This window comes from Peromyscus californicus, unplaced genomic scaffold (genome assembly GCF_007827085.1).
Source record: "Peromyscus californicus insignis strain IS unplaced genomic scaffold, ASM782708v3 Scaffold_5__1_contigs__length_169319896, whole genome shotgun sequence".
NCBI classification, from domain to species: Eukaryota; Metazoa; Chordata; class Mammalia; order Rodentia; family Cricetidae; genus Peromyscus; species Peromyscus californicus.
Genome location: NW_026294573.1, coordinates 44,916,079 through 44,936,922, shown reverse-complemented (window position 1 = coordinate 44,936,922; position 20,844 = coordinate 44,916,079). Strand labels below are relative to the sequence as shown.

The 20,844-nt window shown below is 52.2% G+C and overlaps 2 protein-coding genes across 2 annotated transcripts in view; one reads left to right on the top strand and one right to left on the bottom strand.

Moving 5' to 3' along the window:
- The first annotated feature begins 11,904 nt into the window (after positions 1-11,904).
- Positions 11,905-19,805, top strand: Fam151a (family with sequence similarity 151 member A). The gene is given in 6 exon segments (XM_052717195.1): positions 11,905-13,583; positions 14,742-14,901; positions 17,063-17,287; positions 17,690-17,829; positions 18,501-18,644; positions 19,075-19,805. Coding segments are annotated over 6 exon segments (1,545 nt in total). The 5' UTR covers positions 11,905-13,438.
- Acot11 (acyl-CoA thioesterase 11) overlaps positions 19,757-20,844 on the bottom strand; it is a 49,415-nt gene continuing 48,327 nt past the window's right edge. The window contains exon 16 of the mRNA XM_052716483.1: positions 19,757-20,021. Coding sequence (XP_052572443.1) covers positions 19,866-20,021 — 156 coding nt within the window. The 3' untranslated portion in view covers positions 19,757-19,865. The remainder of the gene's footprint in view (positions 20,022-20,844) is intronic.

The window sequence follows — 20,844 nt, the reverse complement described above, 5'->3', positions numbered from 1 at the left end:
CACCATGATCCGGAAGTCCCCCAGCCAATAAGGTTCCTGGTCCTGCCCAGGAATCTTTAGAATAAGGGATGTGTCTTCAGACCCCGACGTCACTTAGACAGGACTTGACTCAAATAAAGGCTGAGTCTCAGCGAGTCTTCTTCAAAGCATCTCAGCACAGCTCCTGTGACCTCCCCGCTGCCACACACACACACAGGGTTTCTCTGTGTAGCTTTGCGCCTTTCCTGGATCTCGCTCTGTAGACCAGGCTGGTCTCGAACTCACAAAGATCCGCCTGCCTCTGCCTTCTGAGTGCTGGGATTAAAGGCGTGTGCCACCACCGCCCGGCTCCTGTGACCTTACACCTCCGTTTATCTTATAATTGCTCTGAAGCCAGGCAATCCAGGAAGAGAACGGTCAAAAGCCAAGGCACAAATGAACTCCAGGCCTTGATCTTTTCCCTGCTCCACCCTGCTTCATCCGGGGACTGATAAGAGTGTGGAGCAGGGTGGGGTGGAGGACAGCCCAGAGATGCTCACTGTGGTAAAGAAAACTTGGCTGTCTCTTCCAAGAACACTTTTTTTTTGGGGGGGGGGGGGTGGCTGGTTTGTTTTGCTTTTCAGGACAGGGTTTCTCTGTGTAACAGTCCTGGCTGGCCTGGAACTCACTCTGTAGAACAGGCTGGCCTTGAACTCACAGAGATCCTCCTGCCTCTGTCTCCGAGTGCTGAAATTAAAGATATGCAACACTGCTGCTCAGCTCCCAAGAACACCACTTTAATGATGAGCAATAACTTAAAATGATTAGGATTACAGGGACAAAACACTTGGAAGGTACCGTTTACAAAATGAGAGTGAGGGGGCTGGAGAGATGGCTCAGAGGTTAAGCACACTGGCTGCTCTTCCAGAGGTCCTGAGTTCAATTCCCAGCACCCACACAGCAGCTCACAACTGTCTGATACCATCTTCTGGTGTGTGATGCACATGCAGGTCAATAAATCTTGATGTTCTCAGACGTGAGACATTGTTCAGAGACGCACTGTCATAGAACCGGCCTCATCAGACGGTCTCGTGTGGCCTCAGCAACCTCAGCGCCTGTCAGTGAATAACAGGATTTTTTTTAACATTTATTTATTCTGTGTGCGCATGTGTGTGTACTTTATGGACTGTAGCATGTGATGGTCAGACTTGCTACAGCCCATTCTCTCCTCCCACCATGTGGGTCCCAGGGATCCTTCTCAAAGGATGGGCTCGTGGCGGGTGCCATTACCAGCGGAGCAATCTCACAGGCTCAGGATTGGCATTCTCGAATGCTTTCCTACCTGCCTTGGACCCATTCTTCCTGCCCTGACTCCAGCTCTTTGTCCTTCCTGCTCCTACCCACACCCAGTCCCTGCTCCTTCCTTCAGGGGCTGGTGTCAGCCAGAATTCCTCTTCTCCCACCTCCTTCCCTACAGCGTAAAAACATGACTAGGTTTTCTTTTGCCTAGAAAAGTCCTTCCCAGCCGGGCGGTGGTGGCGCACGCCTCTAATCCCAGCACTCGGGAGGCAGAGCCAGGCGGATCTCTGTGAGTTCAAGGCCAGCCTGGGCTACCAAGTGAGTACCAGGAAAGGCGGCAAAGCTACACAGAGAAACCCTGTCTCGAAAAACCAAAAAAAAGGAAAAGAAAAAGGAAAAGTCCTTCCTGGGACTGGAGAGATGGTTCACTGCACTGGCAACTCTTTCAGAGGACCCAGGTTTGATTCCCAGCACCCAAACAGTGGCTCACAACCATTTGTAATTCCAATTCCAGGGGAACAGATGCCCATTTCTGGACTCCTTGGGCACCAGTCACACGCATAGTATACAGACAGACGCAGGCCAAACACCCCCCCACATAAAACAATAAAGTCCTTCCTTAGCCATGGCACACACCTGTAATCCCAACACTCAAGAGGTAGAGCGAGGAAGATTATGAGTTCAAGGCCTGCATGAGCTGTAAAGTGCATTCCTATCTCAAAGGAGAGGAGCGGGTCTGGTGGCACACGCTTGCAATCCCAGCTGCTCGGGAGGCAGAGACAGGGGGACCACAAAGTTGAACGGACTACATACAGGAAATTCAAGGCCACCTTAGCAATTTAGTGAGATCCTGCCTCAAAACAAGGTTTAAAAAAAAAAAGAGCTCAGAGTTAAGTACTATAGTAGAGAGCTCGCCTAACATGGGTGAGGCCCCAGGTCCAATCCTAAGAACCGCAAAGGGAAGAGGGGTGCCTAAGAACCGCAAGGGGAGGAGGGGTGTCCTTGCTGTCAGGCTGCAGATGCCGTCACTGTGAGATTAGCCACAGCTTCCTCCCCATCCCTCCCTAGTACAGCAGATGACTCTCTGCTGTGACTGTCAAACACGGGAGACCCCAGGTAGGGCAAGACAACAGCATCCTGCCGCTAGGTCCAGGGCAACCTGACTTACAGCTATGTATCATACCTAATCTAGCTCATAGCAGCCTCACAGACATTCACCACACAGTAAGGCTGTATCTCTAGTCAGAGATCCCTCCCTTTCAAATCAATAAAGTAAGGCATTTCCTTTGTTTTGCAGTTGGCATTAATAAACATCCCTTACTTCTGGGTGTGATGGCACAGGCCTTTAATCCCAGCACTCGGGAGGCAGAGCCAGGCAGGTCTCTGTGAGTTCAAGGCCAGCCTGATCTACATAGTTAGTTCTAGAACCTTATCTCAGATATGCGCAGCAGAGGAGGGGGGAGGGATGGGGAGAGGAAAGAGACACTGACGTGGGCATCCTCCTGGCTCTGCCTCCCGAGTGCTAGGACTAAAGGTGTGTGACACCATGCCTAACTACCTTTAATAGCCACTTACTACCAACCACCTACACGTGACCTAACATCTTGACTTTTCCACGAAGGTCTTAGAAAGTATCCCTACGACACAGCTAGCTCCCCTCCAGCTCTAACACTGAGAATCCCATCAGACGGCCTCTATGTCTGTGCTCTCCCCTGCTGTAGCCCCACTGCGCTCTAGAAATACACTGATGCTTTCTCTAGCATCATAAAAACCCAAGTAACCTTTTTCATTTAGGAAAACTTGAACCCGTGTTCCCAGGCCACGCCCACTCATGTTTGCCATAGAATAAGTGGTTTTCTATGTTCTGTAGTTCTAATCCTCAACACCCACGTGACAGCTGGGTGGGCACAGTGGCCTGCCTGTAGTCCCAGGGCTCAGGAAACAAAGACAAAGGATCCCCAGAGCAAGGTGACCCGCTAGAGTCGACTAACCAACAGGTGAGAGACCCTGCCTCAATATATACGATGAAGCGGCATCCAGGAAGATGACAGAGGTCAACCTCTGGCCGCCACACACCACATACACATATACATGCGAAAGAAGAAGAGAAATGCTACGTTATCAGAGCCCTCCTTTTCAACAGCCCCCCTTTGTTCCCCCAGTACTGGGGGTTACACACACACACACCCACACACACACACATAGGCACACACACACACACACCACACACACACACACATAGGCACACACACAGAACAAATGCTCTACCGTTGAGAGTCCCGGAACTTTTTGCTTTAATTTCTGAAACAGAGTCTCGTGATTTCCATGACAGCCTCACACTCGCTACGTAGCGGAGGATGGCTTTGAACTCCTGCCTCCACCACCTAATCTACGCTTCTGAACGTCAAGGGTCCTCCTGAAGAACTAAGTTTTAAGCCAGGCATAATGGAGCATGTTTGTGACCCTAGCACAGGCAGAAGGGAGAAAGGAGAAAACTCTGGGGCTGGTTGGCCAGGCAGCCTTGCCTGATCAGTGAGCCCCGGGTGGAGGGGAGGCTCTCGGACGCTAAGGTGGGGGCTGGAGAGATGGCTCAGTGGTTAAGAGAGCGTTCTATTACTGCAAGGAACCAAATTCAGTTTCCAGCACCCACATAGGGCGGCTCACAACCATCCTATGGAGCTTCAACTCCGGTCCCAGGGGGATCCAGGTGCCTCTGGCCTCCTCAGGTACCTGCACTCACATTCACACACCCTTACGCAGAAAATAATAAAAAAAAATTGAGATAATGAAGTAAATGACACCTAACATTGACCTCTGGCCTCCACACATGCCTCCGCACACAAATGCCTGGGCACTGGCAAACACAGTACATACACACAAAATAGGTTTAAATACTTTCATTTTTAATTACATTTATTTTGTGGTGAGTGGGGGTATGTGTAGAAGTCAGAGGACAGCTTGCAGGAGTTGGTTCTCTCTTTCCACCGTACGGGTCCTGAGGATTGAACTCAGGGAATGAGGCTTGGTGGCCTCATTACCCACTGAGCCAGCTTGCCCAAAACCCAAAAAAACAAAAAACAAAAACAAAAAACTTTTTAATGTTTTTAAAAGCAGAGCTTTGGGGTTTTCCACTGAGATTTGTTCAGCCAGGTATTAAATACAACCCTAAAATAATGCCCTTCCCATTGTCACTTGGGGTGAAGAAGAGGCAGCAGGGCCTGTGCTGACAGGTGGCAGAAATGTGACTTGGGACAGTCCTCTGTGACATGGGGACACAGGAACCATTTGGCGGGGGTCTTCTGACAAGAAATAAACTCCTTGGAAAAGCAAAAACTACATTTCGTTCATTGTCATTGCCGAGGAGTGCCTAAAAGCAGGCCCCTCATTTAGCCGCTTGCTGTCACCTAGCGTCACTCTGCTGTCCCCTAACCTCTCAGCGGCTGTCCCTCTGCACACTTCTCACAGCTGGCTCTGACCCCTCTAAGTTCCCTGGCCTGTGAAATGGGGACAGTCCTTAACTTTTTTCATCCTGTTGCCCCCTAGAGCCCTCTCTCTCCACCTGAGCAGGCGACTCAGCCCTGCCCGTGGACCGGCTGCCCCAGAGGTGGCCTGTACTCACCCAGGTTCACATACCAAGACTATCAAGTCCCATCCCAGCCCTCTCTATCAGCCACCATCTCAGATAGAAGGAAATTCATGTCCCTAGGGCAGATCTAATCTGTTCTTGTGCCTGGCGCAGGACAGGAAGAAGGTCTAGATTGAAAGGAGTAAAGAGATGGTCCAGTTCAGCTGCCTCCTTCCACACAGGGGTAAATCAAGGCAGGAACCCCAGAGCAACCAGAATAGATCCCTAGCCTCCTACTCCCGCACCAGGGGTCCCGACTCCCTCCAACCCTCCACTGCTTCTTGCTGTGCTCAAAGGTCATTTCGGGGGTGGCAGGATTTTCTGCTTAGCCTGCTAAGATCAGCAGGGGTGAGGGGAAGAGGATGAGGGCTAGAAGGAGGGCAGGGTTTCTGAGCTCTCCGCCCAGGCTGCAGGAGTGGCCAGACCTGAGGACTAGGTACTTCTGCAGGCAGGCTCCTGCCTCCCACCAGATCTCAGGTGCAGAACTGGGCGTGTTGAGTCTGGAAGGGAACTCTCTCCAGTGAGGGTCAAAATGTCCTGTAAGAAGTGGTGCTCCAACAGCCAGGCCAAGTGGATCCTTGCTGGCAGTATCAGCGTGACCCTAGTGTTGGCCATTTCAATGATCCTGGGCCTCACCCTGCATCAGGGCACCCAACCAGGTAGGAACGCCTCCTTCCTGCACCCCCCAACTCCCGCCATTTCTCATCCCTTACCCCACTAAGCCCTGTCTACACGCCCAGCTCCATTCAGCTCTTTGACACTTCGGCCCTACCAAGCCTCCATCCCTAGCAGAAGGTGCTACTGACTTTCCTCTGATCACCCAATCTCAGTCTTCAGCCAAGAACTTGCTCCTGGGCTTTTGGAGGGACAGTCCTTCTTGGAGACTCTGTGAGCACTCCGGGCAGCCTTCCCACTCTCCCTACACACCTGCTGGTCCTTGCAATCTCTCCTCGAGAAAGACTCTCTAGGCACCCAGAAACAGCCCCCTCAAACCTATGCTCATCCTGATTCTGAGGCTCTGCTTCCCACCCTCTCCTCTACCCCTCCCTAGCACGGCCCTCACAACCACAATACTCTTGCTCAGACTCTTGCAGGGGCTGTCTCCAGTGGGCTCTCAGCAGCCCCTCCTCTTTGCAGGCAGCGTGCTCTCTCTAAACAACTCCCTTGGTCCCTTTCCCTGCACAGACCCAGCTCCTCCGATGGAGATCAAGCGTTCCTTCTTTGTGAGGACCAGGCAACACCCATTCCTTTGTACAAACATCGCTTCCTACGGTTAAGCCGTCACTGTTCTTTCAGTCCAGAATTATCTATATACTCCCCTCCTGTCAAGTGTACACCCATCCAGGTACCTCCTAAATGCCTCCTTTTCTAATAGCTCCACCTTTCCTAATGACCCAAAGCCAACATGATGGCCTCTGTGGCCCCAGGAACCCACACAGTTTCCTGTCTTCTGCCTGGGTTTTGTTTTTTACATTTGTTTGTTTGTTTGTTTGTTTGGTGTGTGTGTGTGTGTGTGTGTGTGTGTGTGTGTGTGTGTGTGTGTGTGTGTGTATGTGTGTGTGTATGTGGGGGGGGCAAAGGATAGTTTATGGGAGTCAGCTTCCTCCTTCTACCATGTGGGGTTCAGTGATTAAACTCAGGTCCTCAGGCTTGAAGGCAATTGTCCTTACCTGCTGAACCATCTTGATAACCCTTTTTTGTCTGATTCTTTTTTGGGGGGGAGGGGGTTGGAGACAGGGTTTCTCTGTGTAGCTTTGCGCCTTTCCTGGAGCTCACTTGGTAGCCCAGGCTGGCCTTGAACTCACAGAGATCCGCCTGGCTCTGCCTCCCGAGTGCTGGGATTAGAGGCGTGCGCCACCACTGCCCGGCCTTTTGTCTGATTCTTGAGACAAGGACTCATGTAACCCAGGCTGGTCCCCAGCTCACTATGTAGCCAAGGAGAGCCTTGAACTTCTGATTCCCTGCCTCTACCACCCTAGTCATGGGATGATAGGTATGTGCCCCTAGAGCTAGTTTACGTGCTGGCTAGGTGGTAAGGCGGGCAAGCAAGCACCAACCGAGCCACATCCCCAGCCCCTATTCTACATATTTGAAAAAGATTTTTACTCTATGGCCCAACTGACTTGGAACTTACTATGTAGTCCTGGCTGGGCTCATACTGGTGCCAATCCTTCTGCCGTGACCTCTCAACTGCTAGGATTAGAGACATGTACCACCAGGCTAGGCTCAATGTGTCTAACTGGACCAGAGACTGTGGGTCCTGCTGTCTGTCTACTGGATAGAATGCTAGATTCATAAGAGTTAGAATTATAGCTAAGCATGCTGGGCTGAGCCAGAGATGATGATAACAACCCCTTGGCATTGGTTCCAGGCTGTGAGCAAGATGTTTGTCGCCCGGATGCTGACATGCTCGACTACATGCTAAGCACAGGCCATATCAGCCACCGGGATGGCCTGCTGGTTACCTGGTACCACGCAGCCAACAGCAAGAAAGAGATGGAGGCCGCCCTGAACAGTAAGTCTAGCCATCCTGCTTGGGGTCCGGGGGTCAGAGGGCAGGTCATGGCAATTCTATAGTGGCTATTTCATATGCCTGCCGCAGTCTCCCTGAGGGAACAGGGCTGAGGGCTGAGGCCACTCAGGTTGAGCAGCCAGTGAGCGCTGAGGCCTGGATTTAGACCAGGTGCTAAATCCAGGCTCATCACTATACTCTACTCACTCCAACAACCCTCCCTCAACCTATCAAGGGCTGATGGTCCCTCCTAAGGAGGCCTTTGACCTCCAGGATTAAAAAGCCAGAGACATGAACTCAACAGTGCTCCTGAAACAGGCTGTGAACACGTAAGCAGTGCCTTACAGTCCAATCATGGCGTCCTGTCAGTGACAGGCACACACTCCCCTCACACTGCATGGAGGTCCCCTGGAACCCATGCAACCTGCTTGTGGGCACTATTCATAGAAGAAAAACTGAAGCTCAGAGAAATTAGGTAACTGAGTCACAGAGGAGTGAGGCCAATATACATCAGCCCCTAAGTCTGTGATCTGAGTCCCTGGTTTGGGTCAATGGGGAAACATTCTCTTTGGGGGTTGTTGAGAAGCCCATAAACTCCAAGCTGTGGAGGACGGTGGTGGGGGTGGGGTGGGGAAGAGTCCTGGCTTAGGTTCGCTTCAGGAGACACAGGTCCCCAAGGTCCCCATTCAGCATTGCAGATGTGGCCTGAGAGCTCCCAGGCCACACTGCTGTTTAGGATTTCACTGTGAGAACCACCAGTCAAGAAAAACCTCCTGCTGACCTGTAACCCCAGACCTCAGGAAGCTCTGAGGCAGGAGGATCACTAGTTCCAGGTTGGCACAGGCTACATATCAAAACCTTGTCAGAAAGAAATGGGACGGGGAGAGAAAGAGGGAGATAATCTGATTTCAGATGAGCATCCCGAGGTCTCATCCAGGGTCACACATAGGTTGGAAGCAGAGGAGGCCTGGCCATCAGGCTATGGCTTTTGCTCTGGCAGGTCGCCATACAGCGGGCCTGACATGTAGCCTGGGGAGAACTGGTTGGCTGAAGGCCTAAATGGCCAGTGAGGAGAGGCCAGGCCAGGAGGGACTCAGTTCATCGCTAACCTCAGCTGTGTCTTCCAACATCTGGGCCTTGCTGACCGGGAGTGAAAGAGAAAAGGAGATGGCAAGATTTGACATCAACCATGCTTCTCAAGCTCCCTCAGAAGACGCCGGGTGACACAGGGAATGAGAAACTGTCTCTGGTCTGAGACAACACTGCTAACACTGAGCTACCGGCTTCTGAGTCTGTCTAGCTGCTAGGCCCTTCTTCCTTGTCTGGAGAAGAGCACAGACAGCAGCAGGTCCTGTTGCTAACGAGGGAACTTTCCTAACTAGGGAGCCTGCAAAGCTTAGCTTGTGGGAAATCTGCTTAGCTCCAGGAAAAATCTCCTTTGGGGTGGGAATGACTCTGAGATGGTCAATGGTCACATAGACAAGATGATGACAGTACCCATCACTATCCAAGCTACGAGATATTTCTGACCCAGCCTAGAGCTATTTAAGTAACAGCTAGAGTCTACAACTGTGCACTAATTAAGGAGTTTTTCCCTTAATCTCTGAGGACTGAGAATTTCTCACTGTAGAAGGGTGAGTCCAACCACACACACACACACACACACACACACACACACACACACACACACCAAGTCCTCTGCTCTGACAAGGGATCCAGGTCAGAGAAAGGGAGGAGATAAGGCCTGAGGGGATACCAAAAGGACCTGCCACCTAGCTTCACCCAGGGCAGCCTGGCACAGTGAGGAGTCATGGGGTGAGGGGCTGGCAGTAGGAAACACAAAGACTCACCCTTGGCAGAGAGAGGCCCAGTTTCCTTGCTGACAGACCCCGGAGCAGGCCTCTGAGGGAGCTGGCAGAGTTAGGATGGTCTAGACTGAGTGCCCAGGTAGATAGCAAAAGCCGGAGTGCTATGGAGGCAGCCAAAAAACTTCAAATTTTACCTTGGTATTTACTAGCCCTGATTCTGGCCAGGCCTGGTGGGGCACATCTGTAAACGCAGCACTGGGGAGGTCAGGGGCAGGGGATGGTTAAGACTTCAGGGTCATCCTGGGCCATAGAGCAAGTTCCAGACTAGCCTGGGCTACAAGAGACCCTGGAGGTGGAATGGGGGAATGTTGCTGTGATTCCAGGCAAGTGACTTCCCCTCCTGGGTAAATGTGGGTGGATGGTGAGCCATTTGTCAACCAAACTGGGGCACGCTTGATTGCAAACAAGTCATTATTAGTAATTGTGTTGAGACAGCAGAAGTACAGCAAATGGTCCTGGGTTACCCCAGGTAAGTGCAAATAATAATTAACACTTAGTGAATGCCTAACCTGGGATGTGTTATTAGTTAATTCTCAACAGACGAGGGAATGAGCACAGAGAGGTTGGGTAACCTGGCCTGTGTCACACAGCTTGCCAGTGTGTGGATTCAGGGTCTGCACACTCAGCCATCATGCCCACCTGGTGGGTGAGTGGAGAGCTAGGCAACCGTGTGCTCCTGCCCTCTGGGGAGCACCTCCCATTCCTGAGGATCCAAACTCCTCCTCACTTCCTTGATCCCTCACCCCAAGCAAGTCAGCGCCCTGGTCCAGCTCTGGACTGTTCACCTCTTTCAGTATTAAGGGAGAGGACTTTCCAGGAAGACAGGACGTGCAAGTGACCACCTCAAGGAGGCCAGTCAGGTCGAGAGCACAATTTCCATCTATTTATGGAAATCTTCATCCCATTTATGGAGCAATGGGCAGGGTCCCTGCTAGGATGACAGACAGAAACCATGCCTGGCTTTTTATTTTTGGTGGTGTTGGAGGTTAATCCCAAGGCCTTATGCATACTGTGTAGGCACTCTCTCAGTGAGTCACACCCCCAGCTCACCCCTTGTAATATGGACTCTCTGTGTGACTTAGGCTAGCCTTGAACTCTTTTTTTTTTTTTTTTTTTTTGGTTTTTCGAGACAGGTTTTCTCTGTGTAGTTTTGGTGCCTGTCCTAGATCTCTCTCTGTAGACCAGGCTGGCCTCGAAATCACAGAGATCTACCTGGCTCTGCCTCCTAAGGGCTGGGATTAAAGGCGTGTGCCACCACCGCCCGCCCGGCTTAGCGTTGAACTCTTAACCCTACTATCTCCAGGTTCCCAGTGCTGGGATTTCTGATGTGCGCCACCATACCTAGTTTCTGCCACACCAGTGTCAGCCAGGTACCCTGCTCGGGCCTAGATTCTCTATGCCCCAAACCCCATGGACTCTACCCACTGTATGTCCAAGTAGCCAAAAGTTAAGGAAGAGCTTCGTAGAAGCTGGGGCGATGTCTCAGGGGTGAAGAACACTTGCTTTTCTTGCAGAGGAGACCTGGGTTTGGTTCCCAACCCTCACAAGGTGGTTCATAATTGTATGTTACTCCAGTTCCAGGGGATCTAATGCCCTCCGGCCTCTGGGGGCATTAGGCACATACATGACACATGCATACATACATACATGCATGCATGCATGAAAAACACATACTGTCTTAGTTAGGGTTTTTATTGCTGTGAAGAGACACCATGACCACGGCAACTCTTATAAAGGAAAACATTTAATTGGTCTGGCTTACAGTTTCAGAGGTTTAGTCCATTATCATCATGGCAGGACATGGCGGCATGCAGGTAGACCTGGTGCTGAAGGAGCTGAGAGTTCCACACCTTGATCCACAGGCAACAGGAAGTGAACTCTGTCACTGGGTATAGCTTGAGCATAGGAGACTTCAAAGCCCACTCCCACAGTGACACACTTCCTTCAACAAGGCCACACCTACTTCAGCAAGGCCACACCTTCTAATAGTGCCACTCCCTATGAGCTTATGGGGGCCAGTTACATTCAAACTACTACACATACCTTAAAAAAAAAAAACTCTCTTCAAGTTACAAAAATAAAATTTATTTCATAACATCCATAGGCCGTCAGGGCTCACAATGGGTTCTGGGGTCACTGCTGGTGTTCTGAGGCTTGGGAATTTGCACCTTCTCACCAATAAGGACAATAGTCCCAACGTCAAAGCACAGGATACAGTGAAAGGATAGGATGGACTGATGCGAAACTCCCACTCCTGGGGTCCTCACTGGGAGGCTGAGGCAGGAGATCCAAGCTCCACGCTAGCGGTCCACAAAACAAAACTGTCTCAAAAGCCGAAGTAAAATGCTGGGCATTCTGGCACATATCTAGAATCCCAGAACTTGAGAAGTAGAGGCAGGGGGACTGCTCATGAGTTTGAGGCTAGCCTGGGCTATACATTACATTTCAGGCTACCTGGGGCAACAGAATTAAGACTCTGTCCCCCGCACGCCTTTAATCCCAGCACTCGGGAGGCAGAGGCCGGCGGATCTCTGTGAGTTCGAGGCCAGCCTGGGCTACCAAGTGAGTTCCAGGAAAGGCGCAAAGCTACACAGAGAAACCCTGTCTCGAAAAACCAAAAAAAAAAAAAAAAAAAAAAGACTCTGTCCCCAAAAACAAACCAACAAAAACAGTTCCAGCAACAGCCTGCATTTGACTTCATTCTCCCTCCTGAAAAGCCAGCACCTGGACTTTAAAGAAACCTGATGAAATTCTCAGGTACGAGGGAGGGCTGGAGAAAAGGCTCCATGCTCAAAAACGCTTGCTGCTTTTGCAGAGGGCCCAGGTTCAGTTTCCAGCACCCACATGGCAGCTCACAACTCTCTGTAACTCCGGTTCCAGGGGACCTGATGCTCTCTTGTGTCTTCTATTGGTACCAGGCACAGAGGTGGCACACGTACATACATGTAGGCCGTCACTTGAACACCAAAAATAAAAACAAATGCATTTTTTAAATTCTCAGAGATAGTAGATGAGCTATCTCACTTCCCTGAGCCTGGGGGGTTGGTCTTGAATTTGGGTGTGTGTGTGTGTGTGTGTGTGTGTGTTTAGATAAGATCTCGGGACTTGGCCCAGGCTGACCTTGAACTTACTGTGTGCCCCTGACTGGCCTCAAGCTCACAGCAAGACCTGTCTCACAGTCCCTCATACTGGGATCACACCACAACGGCAGGGTCTCTCCCTTTCTGTCTTTGATCTGCTCGCTTTCAACATTCCCTGGTCATTCCTCCAGTGCTTCAGGTGTTACTCAGCTCCACTGTCATGGAGGGAAGACTCGGGGGGCGGTGTCCCTTAGGAAGAGATGGTTTCAGCCAATGCTCCAGGATGGAAGAGTGGCCTAACTGGGGGGCACCTGAGAGATGAGAATCTCGGCCCCACCCCAACCTTGAGATCAAAACCTACAATCTGACAGCTGCACGTTGTGTCGATATTTGTACACATTAAACCTGGTGCCAACGGACTGAGCTCCATTTAGGCTAAATGCTCAAGGGCTCACCTGAGTTAACTGCATGATGTAACAGATAAAATAACACCTAGTTGTTAGTGAGGACAGGGCTAGAAGGGTAGTCTTGGCGGGGAGTGGGAGCCAAAACCATTGTTCTGGACAGTAAGTTGACACGGGAGGCTGTGTGCACCTGACTCAAATTCTATTCAGATGGATAAAAATTTCTCAATAAACCAGAGCAGGTCAGGTGTGGTGGTGCCTCACCTTTAATCCCAGTACTCAGGAGGCAGAGGCAGGCAGATCTATGTGAATTTGAGGCCAGTTTGGTCTACGTAACAAGAATTCCAGACCAGTCAGAGATTCATTTTAAAAAAAAACAAGTGCTGATTGAGAGGCCTTTGTATGGCTCGGCAGGTAAAGGCACTTGCCACCAAGACTGATGACCTGAGTGTGATCCTCAGGACCCACATGGTTGATGACGATCTGATTCCTGCAAGTCATCATCTGATCACTACACATAAGCCACGGTACATGAGCAAACACACGGTAGGTAGGTAGATAGATGGATGGATAGATAATAGAGAGATAAAGAGAGAGATGATAGATAGATTATAGATAGGTAGAGAGAGAGATGGTAGGTAAGCATTTTTAAAGTACTGATTGAGTTCTCCCTCTTAAAAACAGGTGATGTCATGGTCTTGGAGGCAGATGTCACTGTAGAAGGATTCACTACAGTCAATGAGACTGGGGTGCCCATTATGGCCCACCCTCCAGCCATCTACAGTGACAATACCCTGCAGCAGTGGCTGGAAGCTGTACTGGCCTCGTCTCAGAAGGGTAAGGCTTTCCTCTCCCAGCCCTACTGGCTCCCCAGGCCCCTGCCCTTAAGTAGGAATCCCTCTTGGGCGAGGTGATTCCAGCCCACCCTGAGCTGCTCACTTCCCAGACTTCCATCACTCAGGCTCAGGGGGAGCTAAGTGAGGTGGACAAGAGGAAGTGCAGCCCACGTGCTCTCTCCAGAGCCCACGGTGAGACAGGGACATGAAAATGCAGAGTAAAGTGCAAAGGGCCAGACAGGGTCATGGTGTCCCCGTGGGTCCCCAGAACTGGATGTGATGGGTTCAAAGCCAAACTCTCTCCCCGCAACTCCCCTTTCCAGTCAGGATCTAGGTCTCCCCCTAGCACCACCTTCTCCCTCATACCCCTCACCTCCCCCATCCCCCTCATCCCCCTCATCTCCCTCATCCCCCATCCCCCTCATCCCCCCATCCCCCTCATCCCCCTCATCCCCTCACCCCCCTCACCTCCCCCATCCCTCTCATCTCCCCCAACCCCCTCATCCCCCATCCCCCTCATCCCCCTCATCCCCCTCATCCTCCTCATCTCCCTCATCCCCCTCACCTCCCCCATCCCCCTCATCCCCCACCATGCACTCGGCAGCTGCACCTGCCCACTCTATCTCCAGTCACAACCACATCATTTCTCCCACGGACTGCCTTCCTCAGACAGCCTCATCTAACTGCCACACACACCTGTGGTTTCTCTTCTTTCACTCTCATGGCTCCTCTCGTCCTGGCTTGGCCTTCAACATCTCTTAACTTGGAAGTCTCGTCTCTTGTCTCCACAGTTAAGATGGGCAGTCATTCACTCTGGGTCCCTTTTCTATCTAGTTAACCTCTCTACTCAATGTCTCTTCCTGGAGGCCTAGTGGACCCCCCACAGGCTGTTGGGGTTCAGGTCTCAGACTCTGCTCATGCCCGAGTTGCCCTGAACCAGCCCAGGCCTTCGGCTGGCTTTTGCTTCCTCCTACCTGGGATGGAGAGGAGACCCCTTCTTCTCAAGTGTTGGCTCTCCCTGTCTGAAAACTATCCCTGCACCCCACCATCATCTGCCCCCCATCTTCCCTTTCTCTCCCAAGACCTGCCCCACCCTTACCAGCTCTTCCTACCCAGCAAGTTGACTTCCGGTTCCCCAGCCCTTGCCCCTTTCCTGCAGGCATCAAACTGGACTTCAAGAGCCTCAAGGCTGTGGGGCCCTCCCTGGACCTCCTCCGGCAGCTGACTGAGGCTGGCAGGATTCGGAGACCGGTGTGGATCAATGCTGACATCCTGAGGGGCCCCAATGTGCCTCTCTCGGTTGAGATCAACGCTACACAGTGAGTGTTCACCCTCTGGCCAGCTGGGTCCAGCCCTCTTCTGCCAGCAGTGAGCATGAGAGGGGAACCGGGGGGACTTTGTGTTTGTCGGCCCCACCATGAGACCTCAGCTCTGAGCCTTTTCCTCTGTGTTTGTGTGTTTATGCCTGTGGGGAAGCCGCAGTGCACATCTGGACGTCACAGGACGACTTTCAAGAGTTGGTTTTCTCTTCACCACATGGGTTCTGGGGCTTGAACTCAGGTCATCTGTCTTGGTGGCAAGCACCTTTACCTGCTGAACCATCTCTCCAGTCACCTCTGAGCATGCGCATACACTGTTCCCTTTTGTCTTGGATGCCTGCTCCTTTGTGTGTTTTTAAGACACGGTCCCTCTAAGCAGTCTTTGCTGGACTGGAACCCATTATATGGGCCAGGCTGCCTCATACTTGTGGGGCTCCTGGTACCAGGGCTACAGTTATGGGCCACAATAACTTGTTTTTTTTATTTTTTTTTCTTTCTTTCTTTTTTTTTTAACCTTTTTTTGTGGCGGGGAGAGGATGAGACAAGTTCTCACGTAGGCCTGAACAGCCTTGGACTCTGCATATAGCTCAGGCTAGCCTTGAAGTTCCAACCCTCGGGTCTCCTCTCTGCTATACCTGGTGTGTACCAGCATGGTTAGTTTTCTTTTCTCTAATGAGTCTTTTCCTGCCACCTCCAGAAGCGTCTCTAGCACCCCAGGTTCCTGACGAACTTCCCCTGGGCCCCTCGGCCCTGGTTCCACTGGACTGTTTCTGCTGACCTACATGTTTGTGTCCTGTCCCCCTCCCCCCCACCGTCCCGTGTCGTTCCCCCCCACACACTCCATTGTGGACTCTGAGGGAGCAGACGGCCATGGCCTTTCTGTCTCCCCGGTGACATGCACAGGACTTGGCCTGCTACAAGTTATAAAGAGATGGCTCCCTCCACAGTCCTCTAGGAAATCCAGCCCCTAATCAGGGAGGAGTATTTTTCTCCCCATTTTTCAAATGTGAAAACCCACAATGACAGAAGCATGCTGCTGCATGTTTATTGTGCCCCAGGCACTGTTTCAAGCACTTTACTTGCAGAATACAGCTGAACTCTTAGGAGAATGAGGTAGCAACTAGTCATCTTCATTTTGTAAGTGTAGAAATACCTTTGAGAGGTTAAATGGCCTGTCTAAGTCTACAAAATGGCAGAGCAAAGGTTCCCACAGGCCTCTCCCTCCCCCAGCTTTGTGGTCTGCAGGCCCCTCTCCCTCCATCTGTCCAGCCACCCACCCAATATTTACTGTGGTTCTCAAAATGAGATATATTTGAAGAAAACAATTTTAAAAATGTAGTCTAGGGCCCAAGACAAACGTGGCTTCTCTCCTCAGGGTACCCTGGAGACTGGGCAGTAGGTGACATTACTTCCCTACTAAAATCTGCATCAGAACAAGATTCAAATAGTTCCTTTTAATGTATTGCTTTCAGACAGTTTCATATAGCCCAGGCTAGCACTGCACTCACTATGTAGCTAGAAATGAAGGAAGTCCTGATCCTCCTGCCTCTGCCTCCCAAGTGCTGAGATTATAGGCATGTGCCATCATGCTTGGCCCATATAAAAAATATTTAGGCCAGGCGGTGGTGGCGCACGCCTTTAATCCCAGCACTTGGGAAGCAGAACCAGGCAGATCTCTGTGAGTTCGAGGCCAGCCTGGGCTACCAAGTGAGTTCCAGGAAAGGCCCAAAGCTTCACAGAGAAACCCTGTCTCAAAAAACCAAAAAAAAAAAAAAAAAAAAAAATTAGGAATCTGAAACTTTGGAGACTTGAAGCCCACTGGCAGGTTGCAGATCTGCGCACCTTAAAGTCTCACTTAAGCCCTGCCGTCCACATGGGGATGTTCAAAGGCTCTGCCCTGGCAGACAGTCACTGTCTCTTTGAGAATCAAAGGCTGAGGTGACCACCAGAGGCAGAGTAGGGGCGTGAGCCCAGACCTCCCTGACTGCACAGGGTGGTGGTACCAGCAGGAGCATGTGCAAACCACTGCTGTTCTTTAGAGCTCTGTCGCCAACCTCCAAGCACAAACTCAAGAGGCCTGACTGCCCCCTATCCCTGTGACAAGAGCCTACAAGGAGGGACCCAAGTGGTCTACAAAGAGGCATCTCTCTGTTCTCTGCAGGTTCCTGGCGCTTGTCCAGGAGAAGTACCCAGAGGTCACCATTTCTCCGGGCTTCACCACTCTTTATGTGCCTCAGTTGCCGAACAGCACATACACCCAAGCCATGGTGGAGAAAATGCAGGAGCTGGTGGGAGCGCTGCCCCAGAGAGTCACCTTCCCGGTTCGGGCTTTCATGGCTCGGGCTGCCTGGCCCCACTTCAGCTGGCTCCTGGGCCAATCCGAGAGGTGAAACCCCCTCTGCTGGTTCCAAACCTATATCCTGGGCTCTGATCCAAGATGAGCATGGCAGGAGGGGTCCTAAAGATCATCTCGTCCTGGCCCCAGTGGCCAAAATAACCTCCCACAGTGCCCTGCCTCTGGCTCGTACTCCTCTGGTGACAAAACAGTTCACTGCTTCCATTAGTGGGTAACTCAGGAATAGACACCCCAAGTGTGCACATCCTCCCACCCCCTGAACTCCTGCTTCCCGTCATCCCCTGGAAGGGATGACACTCAAGAGGCTAGTGGGAAGCTGGAGGACAGATGTTCCACGCCTGGGCTCAGCTGGCATTCAGTTCTGAACATAGGAGTAGAGCCGAGGGTCTTTCTAGGCCCAGGGTGGGTACTGAGTCAGCTCTCTGGTCCTAGGTACAGCCTGACACTGTGGCAGGGTGCTTCGGATCCTGTGTCGGTAGACGATCTCCTCTTCATCCGGGACAACAGTGCCACCCACCAAATCTACTATGACCTCTTTGAGCCTGTCTTGTCGCAGTTCAAGCAGCTGGCCCGTAGGAAGGGGACCCAGAAGGGGAGGTGTAGGCTGGGTTCTGCTCAGGGCAGCCTTGGCTGGGCATGGGAGCAGAGGTAGGGAGGTCTAGAAGGGGGAAATTCTGGGTGGAACAGGAGACAGGAACCATTCTGAGAACTTGTCTTCTGACCCTGGGATAGTAGGCTATCCGGGCTCCAACTATCCACAGAGCAGGAGTCTGGTCGACAGGGAAATGGAGGTCCAAAACTACACGGAATTTACAGAAGTACAGCTTGATGGGAACCTAGCCCATTCAACCCGCCCCTTGTTTCCACGGCACCACTCATCTTGGATGGTACTAGTGTTTCAGAGCCCAGCCCTCTTCTGTGCCCGCTAGTTCATGAGCCAGATGCCACCATGCAAACCCTGAGTCTAGGGGCACCTACCCTCAAGCCATCCCAAGGGGTCACATCAGATGCCTCTCCTACGGAGGGAGCCATGTCCGGGAAGCGGGGAAGACCAGCTTTGGGGTCCTCCAGCTCTAGCTCCACTTGGTTTCTGGCCCAGTAAACTCTGTTTACTGGTTGTCAGACCTTGAGACAATGACTTCGAGTCCATCCAAGAGGGAACTGACAGTTACAGGGTTTAGGATGCAGGAGAGCGTAACCATGGAGAGTGGTCCTTTCACCTTGGCAATCTTGGGTCCCACAGTGAACACCACCCGGAAGCGAAACTACTACACAGGTGGCAGCCTGATCCCTCTTCTCCAGCCACCCAGGGGTGATGGTCTAGAGGTAGAGTGGCTGGTTCTAGAAGTGAACGGCAGCGGGAGAACAGCAGCCGTTACTGTCCCTGGTGAGTCTGCCTGCAGCCCCAGAGCTCCTGGCTAACCAACCCACAGGCCTGTCATTTGCTTGGGTGGGTAACTTGGTTCCCTGTTACCATGGCAACACAATACGCCACGCACTGGGTACAAAGTGGGAGGAATAACATCAAGAGCAGGAACTCCTGGCCTTAGACCAGCAGCAGCCTTGAGTCCCCAGCCACACTGGGACTGGAGTGGGTGGTGACCCAGCTCTGAGTCCCTAAGAAGGCCAAGAACTGAGCCGGCAATTTGTCATGTCTGCCTGAGAGTCATCAGTCACAGCATTTGGAGCCCAGGATGGGGCTGGCAGATTCAAGCATGGCTGGCACCAGTTCCCCCTTGTCTGTCCCCGCGACCTCCACTGCCCCTTTACCAAGAGACACTAATGACAGGTACTCCAAACACTGTTGCCTCTTCCAGACAGAGAAGGCATGATCCTGCTGGATATTGGCCTGCAGGAACCGGAAGCTGGGACCCCTGTGCCCATCCTGCATGCCCCAGGTGGTTCCGTTCCGACGCTGGAGTCTTGTCTGCGGCAGCTGGCTGTTCACCCCAGGCGCTGGGGCATCCACGTGAACATAGTGGATCCTGCAGCTCTCCGGCCATCCCTGGCCACGCTGGCACACCTCTCCACCCTTGGCCAGCTGCCCTGGCCTGTGTGGGTGGGGGCCACAATCTCACATGGTAATTTTGTGGTCCCTGGCCATGTGGCCGGCAGAGAGCTGCTTACAGCTGTGGCTGAAATATTCCCCCATGTGACCGTGGCACCAGGCTGGCCTGAAGAGGTGCTGGGCAGTGGCTATCAGGAGCAGATGGTCACAGATATGCTGGAGCTGTGTCAGGGACTCCGGCAACCTGTGTCCTTCCAGCTGCAGGCCGGGCCACTGGGCCGGAGCACAGCCAAAACTGTGGCCAGGCTACTGGCCGCCTCCCCTCAAGTCACTCTGACTGTACACCACAGCAAGCCTGGGAACAGCTGTGCAGATGTGTGGGCTGGCTTGTGGGTGGCCAGGGCCATGGACAGGACCCGAGTCTATTACAGGATACCCGAGGAGTGCCGAGAAGACTTGCTGGCAGATGTGAGCAGGAACTGACCACCCAGTAGGACTGGACCATCTAATGTGGAAGGCTTCCCTGGGGAGTCAGGGTGAATAAATGCCTCTGCTTTGCTCCACGCACTGTGTAAGACCTGGGGCAGGGTGGGGTGGTGCCTAGAGGGTCTGGAGGCTGGGGGCCAGGTCATTCCGGTTGTCCAACAGGAAACTCTCACAAGCCTTGAAAGTATTGTAGAACTCCGTGGACAGGCCGGCCACATTGGTGGTCACATAGTTGAGAAAGCCGGGGGTGGCCTGGTTGTAGTAAGAAACCTGCAGGGCAGGAAGCCACGCTCAGGGAGGCATAATGGGGAGAGGCTCAGGGACTTCTGAGCAGGAGGCAGGTGGGCGGTCAGTCTTGCTTGCCTTCCAAGGAGGCAACAAGTACAATCCTGGGTCTTGGAGGTCAGTTAGAAAACCTGACTGGCAGTATGACCTCCTGTGACAGGTTCCCAGACACTTGGGGTACTTCAACCCTGGCTGCCCTATCACAACCCACCATAAGATCATTGTGTACCTCCCTGCAGGCCAGGTGACCCCAGGGGACAGGGACTGAGTCTCCAAAGCCTATCACTGAATCCACTTGCTGTCAGTGTGCTGGGGTCACAGAAACATGGTAGACATAAGCTTCGGACTAGCTCTGCATAGATCCTTAGCAGCGCTGGCCGAGTCAGCTCCTGGGCAAGGCTCAGAGCCAATCTAGGCTGCAAGAGAAACTGCAAGCTGAGGGCGGGGTGCAGCCCCCCCGCCCCCACCTCCTCCCTACCTTTTCAATTAACACTGACTACCCTGCTGGGCTTTATAGGCCACATATGTGGCTCCGAGGGCCTATAAAGCCCTCCCAGACAAGAAGAAGGACACAATAAATAAGCAATGAGACAAAATTTTAGATCAGAGCTGGGCTTTCCAGAGCTTTTTCTAAGCCCCAGCAGCGGCTGCTCACTAGTTATACTGACTAAATCTCGAAGATGACTTCTTTTCCATCCCCGATGATGCTCTGACTTCTCCAGGCTGGGAGAGCTAGAAGGCTCTCATAATAGAGGGGGCCCAGGTCTGGAAGGGTCCCAGCCCAACAGTTCAGTTCACCCATAGGTGA